The sequence below is a fragment of the Zootoca vivipara genome, chromosome 4 (genome assembly GCF_965207765.1).
Source record: "Zootoca vivipara chromosome 4, rZooViv2.hap1.1, whole genome shotgun sequence".
NCBI classification, from domain to species: Eukaryota; Metazoa; Chordata; class Lepidosauria; order Squamata; family Lacertidae; genus Zootoca; species Zootoca vivipara.
The window spans coordinates 78,867,710-78,883,390 of NC_142587.1; the positions used below are offsets into that span (position 1 = coordinate 78,867,710).

The 15,681-nt window shown below is 41.9% G+C and overlaps 1 protein-coding gene across 2 annotated transcripts in view; it reads left to right on the forward strand.

Moving 5' to 3' along the window:
- FLT1 (fms related receptor tyrosine kinase 1) overlaps nucleotides 1–15,681 on the forward strand; it is a 110,448-nt gene that overhangs the window by 37,125 nt on the left and 57,642 nt on the right. For both annotated transcript variants that reach the window (XM_035114270.3, XM_088668251.1), the window contains one exon: nucleotides 12,803–12,917. In XM_035114270.3, the coding sequence (XP_034970161.2) occupies nucleotides 12,803–12,917 (115 nt within the window). The remainder of the gene's footprint in view (nucleotides 1–12,802; nucleotides 12,918–15,681) is intronic.

The window sequence follows — 15,681 nt, forward strand, 5'->3', positions numbered from 1 at the left end:
AATGGTGTGGACTGTTCCTCGTCATGTGACAGCAGGCAGTTTGCTTCTGGGACCACTGCCAGAATCTCCCCCCTTTCAACTTCTCTCCTTTTGATATATGTTCTGATGTGTTTGACTTAGGGATGAATAGATCCGTCTATTTCTGGTTCGTATCAGTTTTGTCTGTGTTATATGTATTGCATCCAATTTCTGTAACTTCTAGGGTTTGGTTTGTTTGTTTTTTAGCAACATGAAAATGCATGTCATTTTAAACTTTTTTTAAAAAAAATAATACACATTTTTGTATGCATTTTATACACATTATATATATATATATATATATATATATATATATATATATATTGAAGTGCATCACAGTTTGGTCAGAGTGTAAGAGGGCATAGGATTAGGAAGACTCATGCTCAAATCCCCACTCAGACACTGAATGACTTGGGCCTGTGAGCATCTTCCAGCTTAAACTATCCCACAGGGTTGTTGTGAGCATAAAAAGGGGAGCGTAAAAAGGGGGATGGGGAACCATGTAAGCCATTGTGAGCTCATTTGCAGAAGGGTGCAAAAATGCAATCATAGGTGAGTGTGGTTGAAGAAAGGACAAGAATTCTTCATTCATCCTCCACCAATTAAACTTTAGCATTTAGCTGCAAGGGCGTACCCACCACGGGGCAAGTTAGGGCAGCTGCCCTACTCTAGAAGCAGGGCTGGTGGGCAGAGGCGGAGCACAGCCCGGCGGAGCGCGAGTTCGCCATTCCCGCCGCGCCGCACCCTCCCTCCAGCTCCCCGGCGCGCCCTCAGGCAAGGCCAAGCGCGGCGGGGAACCAGGGAGCGCGGCGCGGTGGGCGGAAACGCTGAACTCGCGCTCCGCTGGGCTGGGCTCCGCCTCCGCCCACCAGCCCTGCTTCTAGGGAGGGGCACAGCCCGGCGGAGCGCGAGTTCGCCGTTCCCGCCCGCCGCGCTGCGCCCTCCCTCCAGCTCCCCGTCGCACCCTCTGGCAAGGCCAAGCGCGGCGGGGAACCAGAGAGCGCGGTGCGGCGGGCGGAACGCTGAACTCGCGCTCCGCTGGGCTGGGCTCCGCCTCCGCCCACCAGCCCTGCTTCTAGGGAAGGGCACAGCCCGGCGGAGCGTGAGTTCGCCGTTCCCGCCCACTTTGTGGCCCCTCCCCTTCCGTGTCTTGGCCCCTCCCCTTGCCCCCCCTAGTTTTGATCCTGGGTACGCCCATGTTTAGCTGGTTATATATAATGATCATCCATGCACAAAAGCGTATAAACGACATAGCAGTTTCTGGGAAACTGCAGGAGACTGTATTCAGCTGCATGGTGGAGTCCATTGAAGCACCAGACATCAGGGTGCTGAGTAATCAGTAGGACATGTAATCTCATTGCATTTAGAAACATTAGCTCATTGATTCAGGAAGCAAAGGAGCATAACAGCTACAATGAGCCTTGAGAGGTTGTAGTGTCTTGCGTAGGGTTAAAGAAGGAGCAGGCATTTACTGGAACACTGCCAAGGTGACTTGGTTTGATTGCCAGTGCCCCAATGTATTAAAGCTGGTGCAGGTGGCTACTATGTGTGAATATGCAGTTCTGCTCACATAAACTGTAATTTCAGAGGGAGTACTCTGAAAAATTGCACTGATACTTTGGTGAAAAGTGGTTTTCCAAAGCAGTCTGCTCTCAGAAATACTCACTGTAGAGTTCTGGCAAAATAGGTCCTCTGACATGGCACATGTGAACTGACAACTTGGGCCATTCCAAGGTCATTCACTGGCAGGAGTGCCAACTATGTCCTTGTAATTTTTGTAGAATGATTCAAATTGAATTGAAATTAAAAGTTATGAAAAAAGTAAAGCAATAGGTCTGCAAGTGGGGCAGACTAAAACACTGTGGAAAGGAACTCTTCTAGCTTTCTTTCCATGTTTGATATATAGCTGTGCTTTTTTCTAAACTTATCAAGTGCCCTTCATTGTGGGGAACATCTTATATTTATTTTCATATTTTAGGTTGTCTGACCTCCCACAGTCTGATATTATTAAGGTAATTAATTAAATCTGTATATCGCCCTATACCCATATATCTTAGGGAGGCTCACAACATAAAATCACAATATAAAAACCACAAAATTGTTGTTGTTGTTTAGTCGTGTCCAACTCTTCGTGACCCCATGGACCAGAGCACGCCAGGCACTCCTGTCTTCCACTGCCTCCCGCAGTTTGGTCAGACTCATGTTGGTGGCATCGAGAACACTGTCCAACAATCTCATCCTCTGTCATCCCCTTCTCCTTGTGCCCTCAATCTTTCCCAACATCAGGGTGTTTTCCAGGGAGTCTTCTCTTCTCATGAGGTGGCCAAAGTATTGGAGCCTCAGCTTCATGATCTGTCCTTCCAGTGAGCACTCAGGGCTGATTTCCTTAAGAATGGATAGGTTTGATCTTCTTGTAGTCCATGGGACTCTCAAGAGTCTCCTCCAGCACCATAATTCAAAAGCATCAATTCTTCGGCAATCAGCCTTCTTTATGGTCCAGCTCTCACTTCCATACATCACTACTGGGAAAACCATAGCTTATCTATACAGAACTTTGTCGGCAAGGTGATGTCTCTGCTTTTTAAGATGCTGTCTAGGTTTTTCATTGCATCTCTCCCAAGAAGCAGGCGTCTTTTAATTTCGTGACTGCTGTCACCATCTGCAGTGATCATGGAACCCAAGAAAGTAAAATCTCTCACTACCTCCATTTCTTACCCTTCTATTTGCTACAAAATAACACAATAAAAATAAGAACAAAAAATGTATTAAAAGGCATTGGATTTCAATTAGCTTAGGACCTGGGAGAAGAGGAAGATTTTTGCCTGGTGCCTAAAGGTGTATAATGAAGGCCCAGCTGAACCTCCACAAACAGGGAGCCACTGCAGGAAAGGTTCGTTATTGTGTTGCCACCCTCCAGACCTCTCATGGAGGAGACGCACAAAGAAGGGCCTCAGAGGATGATCTCAGGGTCCAGGTGGAAGAGGTGGTCCTTGAGGTATAGTTTCTACAAAGCACATACCTTGGATTGTGTGCACATGCAGCCAGATTACCCAAGAAGGAATTACCCCCATAGCACTGTATAGACCGATGTCCCCACTGTGGAAGGATGTGCGGATCGAGAACTGGCCCCCACAGTCACTTACGGACCCATTGTTAAAACCGTGTTTATGGAAGACAATCTTACTTGGATATGAGTGATCGTCAAAGAAGAAGAAGAGACTGAGACTGTTCCTTTTTTTGAAATTTTGTTCTGATAAAGTAAGAGGTATATAATGAGACTAGATTGGAGCAGCAGTTATACATTTCTCTGTGATCCAAACCCATTCAGTAATTTGAATCTATCACTTAGCGGTAATAAAGCTACTCATTTCAATCAAGAAGCTGTTTTTTATTTTGAATTGACAAGGTGACATGTAGTAAACTCTTAGCTTGGAAAACTTCCCTCTCCATGGTTATAAATATATCATGCTATTGTGCTTGGCAAGCTGCAAGCAAGTAGAGGTAAGATCTCATTAAGGGAGCAAACTGTGGAGTAGGGAGAGGACAGTGTGAAGCTAAGGGTGATAGCAGTGGCCTTGTCCAGAATAGGCCATGGGAGTTTTCTTATCTAACTTAAGCAGGAGGTGCTGGGAGCTTCCTGTGCGAAATTAGGAGCATACACTGCTTTCCTCTTGTTGTTTGGCTTCCTCCTGTATATAAGACGGTTCCCAGCACAGTGATTATCTTTGCATCTTCAAACATGGCACAATCTACTTCCTTAAGAGTATGATGTATCCTTTAGAGCCTTGCCGTCTTTCTTCCCCCATCCTCCCTCTGTCCTCCAGTTATTCTCAATAGCTCATCTATGTCCTAAGCACTTTTAAGGTTCAGCGACATATGGAATGCATAAACAGATTTATAACACCAACACACAGTAAATGTGTACATCATATATTGGATCCTTCTTTGGAAATGTCCAAAACTACTACACAGCAAGTGCCGAGGGCGGGGGGCGGGAATCGGAGTGTCAGATTAACAGCTCTGACCGTTCCTTCCCCTTTCTGGAAATATCTGTGGAAATCTAAATTGGGATTAATGACTTCTGGTTTCCCAAAGTGATAGCTTGTTTCTCTAATTTTGGCCATCAGATCCCTAAGCATGCACATGTGCACAAAAGTTGCAAGTTTGCGTGCACAGCAAAGTAAGAGTGAGATTTGTGATTCACATTTTTAACTAAATTCTGTGAACTAATATGCATATGTTGTGTCCACTGTGTCTACAGTACACAATTTCCAGGTTGTGTAGGGTAATAATATGATCAATTAGTGCTGTTGGCATGGATTTTTTAAAAATCCTCAAATGTTTTTGAATATTCACCATTTGTTGCACGGCTCTTTTTTTCTTGGATACTTTCCAGCTACAGGGCATCCCTGTGAGCTAATACATGCTTCTGATTGGCAAACAGGATGACCCATTTATCATACATGGATAATTAATTGCCATGATTGACAATGTTAAGTATCACAATGCACAATGAATGCATTTTCCCAATATTTCCAGGTGACTCATAGTGAAACCAGAACAAGTCATGGTGGATTTTATACATTCACAGAATTCTATCATCTCCCACATAACTGCCCTTGACACAAATGCTTGCTTGCTTTCTGCCCCAAAGCACCACATATTAAAAATCAAGGGACTTTGTACCTCCAACCAGTTATGCAAGGTCAGAACAACCTCAGAAGACTGAATTGGAAATATCAATATTAAAATTTGAACATGTGAATATGAAAGCTGGTGCAGTGCAGTGGCAAGGCTACTGAGCTATGAACAAGAAAGACATTGGTTCAAATATTGCCTTAGCTGTAATTGGAGCCAGCTCACTCATGAGGCAAGGTGAGGTGACTGCCTCGGGTAGCAGGATACACTGGGGCAGCAGATCCGTCCTCCAAGGAATGCATCACCTGCTGATGCCACCACTGCTGCATACTCCTTGGAGGCTAGATCTGACGCCTCATTGACTTTAGCCACCCTGCCAGTGCCACTTCGAGAGCGGCCTCTTGGCAAATAGGAGGCGCTGGAGGAAATGGTAGGGGCTGCCATCTGGGGTCTGCTAGGGTCTGCACTTGCCCAGTGTGATTCAGAGCAAGCCCACCTACCCACCCCCCGCATACCTTTTGATTCCCACTTCAACTGTGCTGCAACTATGGTGTGGGGCTTGCCACATTTTTTTGCCCTGAGTAAAGCCTCTAGAGGGGTGCCATTAAGGTCCCAGCCTCTGCGTGTGTGTACGCTAATGTGTGTGTGGAGTTGCCAAACTGGGACTTTGACCCGGGGGAAATAAAGCCTTGTTTCACCCCTGGATATGGTTGATTTGATCCCCCATCCCCACTCATTCTCAGGTTAGAGCGTCACTCACCCATTTGTCCCTTATGTAGATTTTTATTCTCTCCCTTTGTTCCTGATGCAGATCCTCATTCTCCCCTTTTTTCTTGGTCAGGGGGTGACACCATTTTGTGGTCTGCCTGGAGTGCCAAAATGTCTATGATCTCCATAAGTAGACTTAGGGAATTCATACACACGCCCCCTTTTTTGCAATGATTTGACAGGGAGTGCAGACCTTGTTTGCCTTTAGCTTGGCTCTCAGTTGTGAGAAGATTGGGATTGGGATGTGAGGAAGCTCCCAGTGTTCTTTTATGACCCCAACTCTTTCTCTGTGCCAGCAGAACGTTCTGGGGCAGATCCTATTTGGACAGAGCCTGGCTAGTTTATGAATAACTGACTGTAGACCTAAAGATCCATGTTCTCCATCCACACTGTCATCATATATCTTTCTATTTTAAGACCTGCCAGTCAAAGTGCAGTTTAAAAGCAAAGAACTATAAGAAGGGAGAGCAGGGGCCTCAAAGCTGCCTATTAGTTATTAGTACCTGGACAGCAGACTGAACAGATACACAGATTACCTTGGCACAGTTTTCCTCACTATGGTGAGATGGATTGCATTTTTATTGAAATTAGAATAATTACTTCTGTGATTGCAACTGTACATATAACCTTGTATGCAAATTGCTGTCCTTTTTTTGACCATTTTGGGGGTGATGCATTTCCACATTCTTTGTAATTTATAAATGACCACCCTAGATCACATCTCCTACACATTTGAGTTCCCTTGAAGAAGATGAGGTGTTTCTGTCCCTGCCATGCTCTCCCACTTGGCTATTTATTCTCTCCTGGTTAATCACTGCTTCCATCAGCTTTCCGTTCCATTTCTAATATATCAAAGACCACAGATTGTCATTAAAGCATGTTACATTTTTTAAGGCAAAATAATACCCTTTGGTGGACGCGGGTGGCGCTGTAATCTAAACCACAGAGCCTAGGGCTTGCTAATCAAAAGGTCGGTGGTTCGAATCACCGCGACGGGGTGAGCTCCCGTTGCTCAGTCCCAGCTCCTGCCAACCTAGCAGTTCGAAAGCATGTCAAAGTACAAGTAGATAAATAGGTACCGCTACAGCGGGAAGGTAAATGGCATTTCCGTGTGCTGCTCTGGTTCACCAGAAGCAGCTTTGTCATGCTGGCCACATGACCTGGAAGCTGTACGCCAGCTTCCTCAGCCAATAACACGAGATGAGTGCCGCAACCCCAGAGTCGGTCACGAATGGACCTAATGGTCAGGGATCCCTTTACATTTAATACCCTTTGGTAGTTCTGTCTTGACCTTTTGTGAACCCAGCAATGTGATGGGAAAGGAAAACTTGCCCCCCCCCCGCAAAAATAAAATAAAATATTTTTTAAAAAACAAAATTCCTATTATGTCAAATCTTTATTTTGTTCTTAAGTGTAAGGTATATTAATATTATTAAGATTTCATTGTTTTCTTATGTTATGCATTGCAGTAAGCAGTCTCCTTGTTGTCGGCACCTATTTTTGTAACCCTTCATTGTATGTTATCCAGTTCTACTCCCCGCAACCAGAATTTTAAAAGGGGCGGAAAGGTCAGCCTTGGGCAGATCAAACCCTCTGGGTAACTGAAAGTAGCTGTTTGGATCCATCTTCTATTTTTAGTATTTTTTAATTAGTATTTTGTATTTTGATATACTGTAGATGATTAGATTTGTTTTATGGGATTTTATGAGATTTCTTGTGGATAAGGAACAAATGGGCATTTTTTAAAAAAAAAAACCCCATAATTTGAAAACTATGCACTCAGTGTGTAGAATTACTGTATTATAGATTTGTACAGATAGTACAGATTTGTATAGATGGTAACGTGCTCAACTCTCTCCTGATGAAATTAAAGGAGCTTAAAGCAGTTTAATTTTGGTCCTATATTATCTGTTTGCCTTTGCTTGGTTCAAATCATTGCACTTAGGCTTTTCACTGTTTGTTTTTACTGTAATTGTTTGGATGTGTTTTTATCAGAAGTGTATTGTACTCAATGGTGAAGTTCTGCATTAAGTGGATACTATTTAGAAAGTACATGCATTCATGCGCAACTGTTCTGGGAGCTTTCCCCAATTACATCAGCACCTTTTCTTTGATAGCAACATACTCTGAATTTTCTAATGCATTAAAGATGTTCTTTGAGGCATTTTTGCTAATTTGAACATACCGGTATGAAGGTGTCTTATATCTGAGTCAGACCTTTGGTCCATTTAGGTTAGTACAGTCTCCTGGGTATACTTTCCTCAGATAGATAATTACTGCAATTGACATGGAGATCTAATGTTTGCAAAGTGTGTGCTCTTCCTCTGTTTAGAGATCATTGTGAATTAATTAGTTCAAGCCACAGTTTTCAGTAACTGAACTGATGTAATTCTTTGTGAAACAAGCTTTTAAAAACAATTTGTGCTCTTTTATGTATCACACACTGACCCCGGATCAGTCTAACACAGGGAAATCTGTAGATTATCTTGTGGCTTATAAATGCAATGAATGACTGTAATAATGAGATAGTTACCAGATGCGGGTGGACATTATTTCAAGTCATTATTTCCAGTCAAGATGTCAGGAATCATGGAACTTGTTGGTTAGCAATATCTGGAGAGTCACAAGTTCCTCATCTTTGTTTTAGTGGAAAACACTGAAATAAAGAAATAAGGGAAATTGTACCATCTTCATATAATCTTGGAGAACTGGGGAAAGAAATGCCATTAAAAAAATTAAAATATAGGCAACGATTGATTTACTTGAACCCAATTGATGTGCGATCGTGCATGTGCGCACAGCGCCAAACCCAGAAGTGACCCGAAAACATCACTAAAACATAAGGATTGAATGGGAGCGGGCAAAACGGGGGTGGGGCAAGGTGGAATACTTTATGTGGACCACGCCAACATGCACAGGAATATGGAACGTAACCCCTGTGCAAAACAAGGATTGCTTGTACTTTTATATTCCCTTTAGAGGTAACAACCTTCTCAAGATGATTTACAAAATAAAAGCATAAAACAGTAATATACAGTGAACTAAAACAGCATTAAAATAACATTCTGAGTCAAAATGACTATTTTATATACTGCATTAGTAGTAACTGAAATTAGGGCTGTGCACTGGATCTGGCCAAATTCCAGATCCTGAACCAAATCAGGCTTATTTGGGTTGACTTGGGATTTGAATTGAGTTGAAGCAGCCTCAGTTCACCCCAGATGAGATCAAGTCCACCTGGAGCTATCTGGGCTGCCAAAATTGGATGGTCTGGCAGTGAGGAGAGAGAAGCAGAAGGCCTTTGTTCCCATCACCTGACTCCCCAACCAGATGTTTAATAAGGGCTTTAAACCCTGATTAAACACGGGGGCAGTTGAAGAATTAGGGTTTCAAAATAATTAAATTACTTTAGAAAAAAAGGTAGAATGTCATTTTTAAAGTTATTTGGGAGGTTTTGCTAAGAGTTCAGCAGTTCAAGAACACATTTGGTCAAGTAGTGCTACTGTAGTAACCTTGTTCACTTGTTTTGCTGGGTTCTATGTAGAATTCCCTACTATCCAGATGGATATTGCATATAATGGTTATGATATGTGCTACATGAAACCATCAGGTGCTGTTTTCATTCAGTGACATAAAGGACTGAGGAAATTAATGCCTTAGGAAAGGATGGGTACTTCTTTGATCAATGCCAGCTATTTGATCACAAACTTGTGGTTTTAAATCCTACTTTTATGAAGGCAATGATTTACATATGAAAGTAACTTACTAATGCAGGAATTTGATTCATTTGTTTTGAAGGAGCTTGCACCCAGGTCTTGAGAAGTGAAAAAAGTCAAAGCTGTACCATTCAAAGCGGAACTGTGAACACCTAGATTTAAACAAAACAAGAATCCCTCTCCAAAAGAATGTAAAGAGATGACACAATGTAACAATCATTCCAATAGACTTATTACCATATGCATCAAATTAGGTTTAAGACAATAAATTAGTTCCATCAAGGCTGATTAAGAGCCAGGACATTATGTAACATAACCAGCATTCCCGCCCACTCTTGAAATTTCATAATCAACAATACTTTGTGGCATTCTCCTTCCCCTCTACAAGATTGAAGACATTTAAAATGTTTTGACATATATTTCCATATTTTCACAATTTGTGAGGCTTTATTCCAAATTTAGTATATATAAAAAATAGAAGACATCAGCCATCTTCAGATGCTCAAATCCAGTGTTAAGAAGACAAGAATGATGACAGGCATAGCTTATTTGCTTATTCCCACAGGCCTCCCTTGTATGTTTACTTAAGACTGGGGATGCGGGTGGTGCTGTGATCTAAACCACCGAGCCTCTTGGGCTTGCCGATCAGAAGGTTGGCAGCTCGAATCCACTTGATGGGGTGGGCTCCAGTTGCTCTGTCCCAGCTTCTGCCAACCTAGCAGTTTGAAAGCATGCCAGTGTGAGTAGATAAAAGGTACCACTGTGGAGGGAAGATAAACGGCGTTTCCATGCGCTCTGGTTTCTGTCATGGGGTTCCACAGCACTAGAAGCAGTTTAGTCATGCTGGCCACATGACCCAGAAAGATGTCAGTTGACAAATGCTTGCTCCCTGGGCCTGAAAGCGAGATGAGCACCGCACCCTATAGTCGCCTTTGACTGGACTTAACCGTCCAGGGGTCCTTTACCTTTTTTTTTTAACCTTTACTTAAAACTGACTATGATGAATGCCTGAACAGGGCTATTCTCATATTGTTAATTAGTTTTTGAAACCATGGAACAAAAGAAAGAGTAATATAAGCAAGTTTTTCATGTTAAAAAAAGAGAGTGCATTGGAAGGGAGAATCTGTCTTAATACTAACAGATATTTTTCTGAGGAATAGGCAGTTATACAGAAAGATCTGGTTGTTAACTCTACACATTTGTCCCGTTCCCAATACAGTACTGCCAATTTGGATCCCAGTCTCACACTTGACCAGAAATCAAACAGGCCTTCTGTATCATGACAGAGTTTAAATAAGGTTTTGGATAGATTCTTAGATTGTAAGCCCCCTTGGAGACAAACTATTAACATTTAGAAAAGCTGTTGTATGTCACTATTAGCCTATGCAATAGAATGGGATATACAATTGCAATCAAAATTATTCAACCTCTCACAACCGCACAAATGCAAGAGGTGTTGTCTCAAGCACACCTGATGCAACTAATCAAGGGCTTCATTAGTTGCACCAGGTGTGCTTGAGCTGGAACGCATGAAATACCTGAGTTGGGTTTGCTGAGTGTCAAATTTGGCTGCATGATAGAAATATGGCTAAGTCAAGAGAACGGTTCAAAAAGGTAAGAGAAGATACCATCACCCTTCACAAACAAGGAGCAGGATACAAAAAGATAGTGAAGGCACTGAATGTTCCTAGAGACACCATTGGAAGCATATTTCACAAGTTCAAAGTTAATGGATTTGATGGATTTCTGTATTTTAATGTTTTGTTGGAAGCCGCCCAGAGTGGCTGAGGGAACCCGGCCAGATGGGCGGGGTATAAATAAATTATTATTATTATTATTATTATTATTATTATTATTATTATTATTATTATAAAGTAACACTGGTTACACTACCTGGACTGGGCAAAAAAAAGGAAGTTATCTGCGGCAGCAACCAGATTTCTGAGAAGGCAGGCTGGGAAAAATTCTCGAATGATTGCAAAAAAGCTGCAGCAAGACTTGGTGGCAGCAGGCACTGAGGTTTCAGTGAGCACATCAAGGCACGTACTAAACACAGATTTCCATGCCAGAACTCTTAAGATGTACACCGCTACTGACCCAAAAGCACAAAAAATGTTGACTCCAATATGCTCAAAATCATACAAATAAGCCACAGAAGTTTTGGGGTTCTGTTTTGTGGAGCAATGAAACAAACCTGGAACTTTTCAGCCCCATGGATCAGTGTTGCATCTGGATGAGGAAGAATGAAGCATATGCTGAAAAGAACACTCTGCCTACAGTGAAGCATGGTGGTGGCTTGGTGATGCTGTGGGGCTGCTTTGCATCCTCTGGCACTGGAAACTTGAAGTTTATGAAAGGCAGGATGGATTCATTGAAGTATCAGGAAATCCTAGGAGGAAACATGTTGTCTGTGAGGAAGCTGACGCTTGGGCATCCTTGGACCTTCCAACACGACAATGATCCCAAGCATACCTCAAATTCCCCCAAGGCTTGGTTGCAGAAGAAGTCTTGGAAGGTTCTACAGTTGTCATCAGTCACCTGACTTGAACCCCATAGGAAATCTCTGGTGGGATTTGAAGAAGGCGGTTGCAGCACGCAGACCCAATATTATTGAACTGGAGACATTGCTCATGAGGAATGGGCTAAGATTCCTCAGGAATGCTGCCAGAAACTGCTGTCTGGCTATGCATCTTGTTTGCAGCAGGTCATAGCAACAAAGGCTTTTCTACTAAGTACTAAAGATGCTTGCAATGAAGGGGTTAAAAAAGTGAAACTGGAGAAGCCAGTATAAGTTGCAATTTCAGCTGAATTTGGGGAAACCACTTGAAGCATCCATTGTGTTAATATTTCAATAGCAAAGAGCTGAAAATCTGTAAATTTTGATAATAAACCTGATGGAAGTTGAATATCGTAATTTCGATTGCAAGTGTAAATCAGATAAAGAAACTGGAGACTTTATATTTTAAACATTTCTTACTTGAGCTTCAAAACCCTCCTTTGGTAAATGAAACCCAACTCTTGTCCATGTGTTTCACATGTTAATGACTTGTACATGGAAAACTTAATGAGTGGTTCCTTCGCTGCGAGAAGCCAAGTTACAGGAAACCAGGCAGAGGACCTTCTCGGTAGTGGCACCCGCCCTGTGGAACGCCCTCCCACCAGATGTCAAAGAGAAAAACAACTACCAGACTTTTAGAAGACATCTGAAGGCAGCCTTGTTTAGGGAAGCTTTTAATGTTTAATAGATTATTTTAATAGCCTTCTGGAAGCCGCCCAGAGTGGCTGGGGAAACCCAGCCAGTTGGGCAGGGTATAAATAATAAATTATTATTATTATTAGTGGTGTAGTGTGTAGTGTGTGTGTGTGTGTGTGTGTGCATACTGCGTGCATACTGCACATGTCTTTAGGTTATATAAGGCACATAATGCACATATTACACTTTACCTCAAACATGCTCAGATTTGTGCGAGGGATAAAATTCAGATTATAGCATAAAATCTATACTACAGTGTATAACTAACCAATGTTTTAAGTTGTTTAGCTGTGGATGTCTCATAATTAAGCCTGTGCAGTGGGCCCCAACTGCAACCCATTGTCTGAAATGACTTACCAATTTGATGTCCTACTTCACTCTTACTTCACTCTCATTGCTCCCATCATAGGTATGAATTTTGCTCCAGCCCAGAGAGACCTTTCATCTTGAAACCTGGGAGCACTACTGGAAACAGAATCCAAACCATCACACATAAAACAGCAATAATAGAGGGAAATAATAAGGTATGGTAATTTTAAAGATAAAGTACTTCAAGTTTGGGTATTCTTACTATAAGCTGTTCTTAATGCTGGATGATTAGTTGCTGGAAGTCTCTTCACAGCTGAGAAGAGGTTTCAGAAATCAAATCCCAACTTATTTCTGTTGCAGTGTTGTAGTCACATTATGGAAGTACATATTCTATTCACAGTTCTTGTGGATATTGGCCATGCTATCTGTGCAAATAGCAGATTGGTCCCATAAGGTCCCATCGAGTGCCTTTGGTGACTCGATAAGGGGCTGTTAAAAATTAGCAGAAGAAGCTTCTTTTGATGCTTAAATTCTCATTTTGATGCTGTCTGGGACTGGACAGAATAAACATGTGTCAAATTGAACAAACTATTACATGATATCAAATTGCATCAGTACTGCAAACCTTACCAAACAACTTTGAATTCCAAGGCACACCATTCTGCACCACTTCCCACATATCTGGCTATTAAGTTAATTTGTTAATAGTTGTGATGCTACTTTGTTAGTCACAAAAATTTGGAAATTTTATCCAGGGTGAGGCAATTCTGGAAAAGACTACAGAGTATTTTCACACAGAGCCACAGTGACAGCCAGGAGAAGACACATGCTCCAGAAATATCCATGGCAGTGATTTGCATATGGTCCATTTTGTATTCACTTGTGCTTCCTCTTTTGGTGCTTCCTGGTAGTGTATTATATTATGAGGACAATTAAAAAGAGGAGAAGCATGTTCAAACTTATCTGACTTAGCTAAATCAAGTGCTTTTGTGAGCAAATGATAGTGTTTTGGGGAAGAATAGTTACAGGTAGGTAATAATAATAATAATAATAATAATAATAATAATAATAATAATAATAATAATAATATTTATACCCTGCCCATCTGGCTGGGTTTCACCGAGAAGGCCCTCTGCCTAGTTCCCTGCAACTTGGCTTCTCCCAACGAGGGAACCGCCAGAAGGCCCTTGGTGCTGGACCTCAGTGTCCGGGCAGAATGATGGAGGTGGAGACGCTTCTTCAGGTATACTGGACCAAGGCCATTTAGGGCTTTAAAGGTCAGCACCAACACTTTGAATTGTGCTCGGAAACGTACTGGGAGCCAATGTAGATCTTTCAAGACCGGTGTTATGTGGTCTCGGCGGCCGCTCCCAGGTAGCCGTGTTAGTCTGACGTAGTCAAAACAAAACAAAACAAAACAAAACAAAATCCTTCCAGTAGCACCTTAGAGACCAACTAAATTTGTCATAGGTATGAGCTTTCGTGTGCATGCACAAAATCTGAAGAAGTGTGCATCTGAAGTGTGTATCTGAAGAAGTGTGCATGCACACCAAAGCTCATACCTATGACAAACTTGGTCTCTAAGGTGCTACTGGAAGGATTTTTTAAATTTTGTTTTGGGGAAGAATAGTTACCCATCAGGTGAAACAATAAATCAATAGTCTAAAGCAGGGCTGGGGATCTGTTGCCAAAGATCTGCATGTGGACTTCTGCTTTTCCTCATGTGGCCCAATTCCATGTTGGTAGGGAAGCCTAGAGCAGAAGAGAGAGTGTGGAAAGTGGAAGAGGGAGCTGAAACAGATGGAGTCATGGAAGGAAAAGGGGAGGCGGAAGTCCTCTCCCAAGTGATCCACCCCTGAGAAGAAACTACAGATAACAGGGAACCTAATTCTATATTAAGCAGAAATGACAGAATGGACTTTCCCCAAATCGGGTGCCAAATCATACATTTGTTGCAAGCCCTAGTGGGATTTTCTACTTTTGTTTCAGGTTCATCAGTTCTTAAAACTATACTTGAACATATTTCTGATAAAGTTAACATACTTTTATGTAGAGCAGTAGAGATTCATTCAACTGGCACATCTGAAAATTGGAGGATGGGTGATACAAAGATGGCAGTGACTAACTGCTTTTTTCTGACATGAGTGATTCTATTGAAACAAACAAACAAAAAGCTTTCATAGTTTTGAACTCGCTCTGACATTTAAAATGTTTTGGCAATGGTAGTGATGGGTGGCTTACCAGCCTGAGTGTTACTATGGAAATTTCCCTTTGATCAGAAGTGATTTGGCAAGTTTGGTTCTCCTTTGAGACTATTTATGTCAAGTTTGACTATTGTTAATGTGGGATAGAAGAGATATCAAATTCATCTTCTAACCAAAGTTTGTTAGACTTTAGTGTTGCTAGACTTTAGTGTTGCAGACAGAGTTAAGCAAAATCCAATTTAATCCTGACATGTAAAAACACAGGTCAAATTTCTCTGTGAGTCTATGCAAGAAACAAGTCAGAAGGTGACAATAAAACCTAACTAAATGTCTATGACTGCTCAGGTGTTTGGCTTTTCAGTATGTGTCTTACCATTTTGGAATGAAACTTGTGTAGGCAAGAGTCTTTGTTTATATCACAGCAGTACAGAATGATTCCAGCATGCCAGGGTATGTTTTGTCTTTTTGTGTTATAAATTAACATGGCTCCTCCTTTATGGCTGTGTACACACCATACATTCAAAGCACATTATTTCCCCCAAATAATCACGGCATCTGTAATTTCCCAGCACAGAGCTATAATGCTCAGCACCCTTAACAAACTATAGTTCCTAGAATTCTTTTGGGGAAAATAATGTGCTTTCAATGCTGGCAGTGAAATCCCATTGGGATGGGATATATTGAACTATCAGGTTTATAGCCAGTGGTGTAATTGTAAATTTTGACATGCAGGAGATCATTGTGACAGAGTCTCCAAAGCCATGCCCAAAGGAGA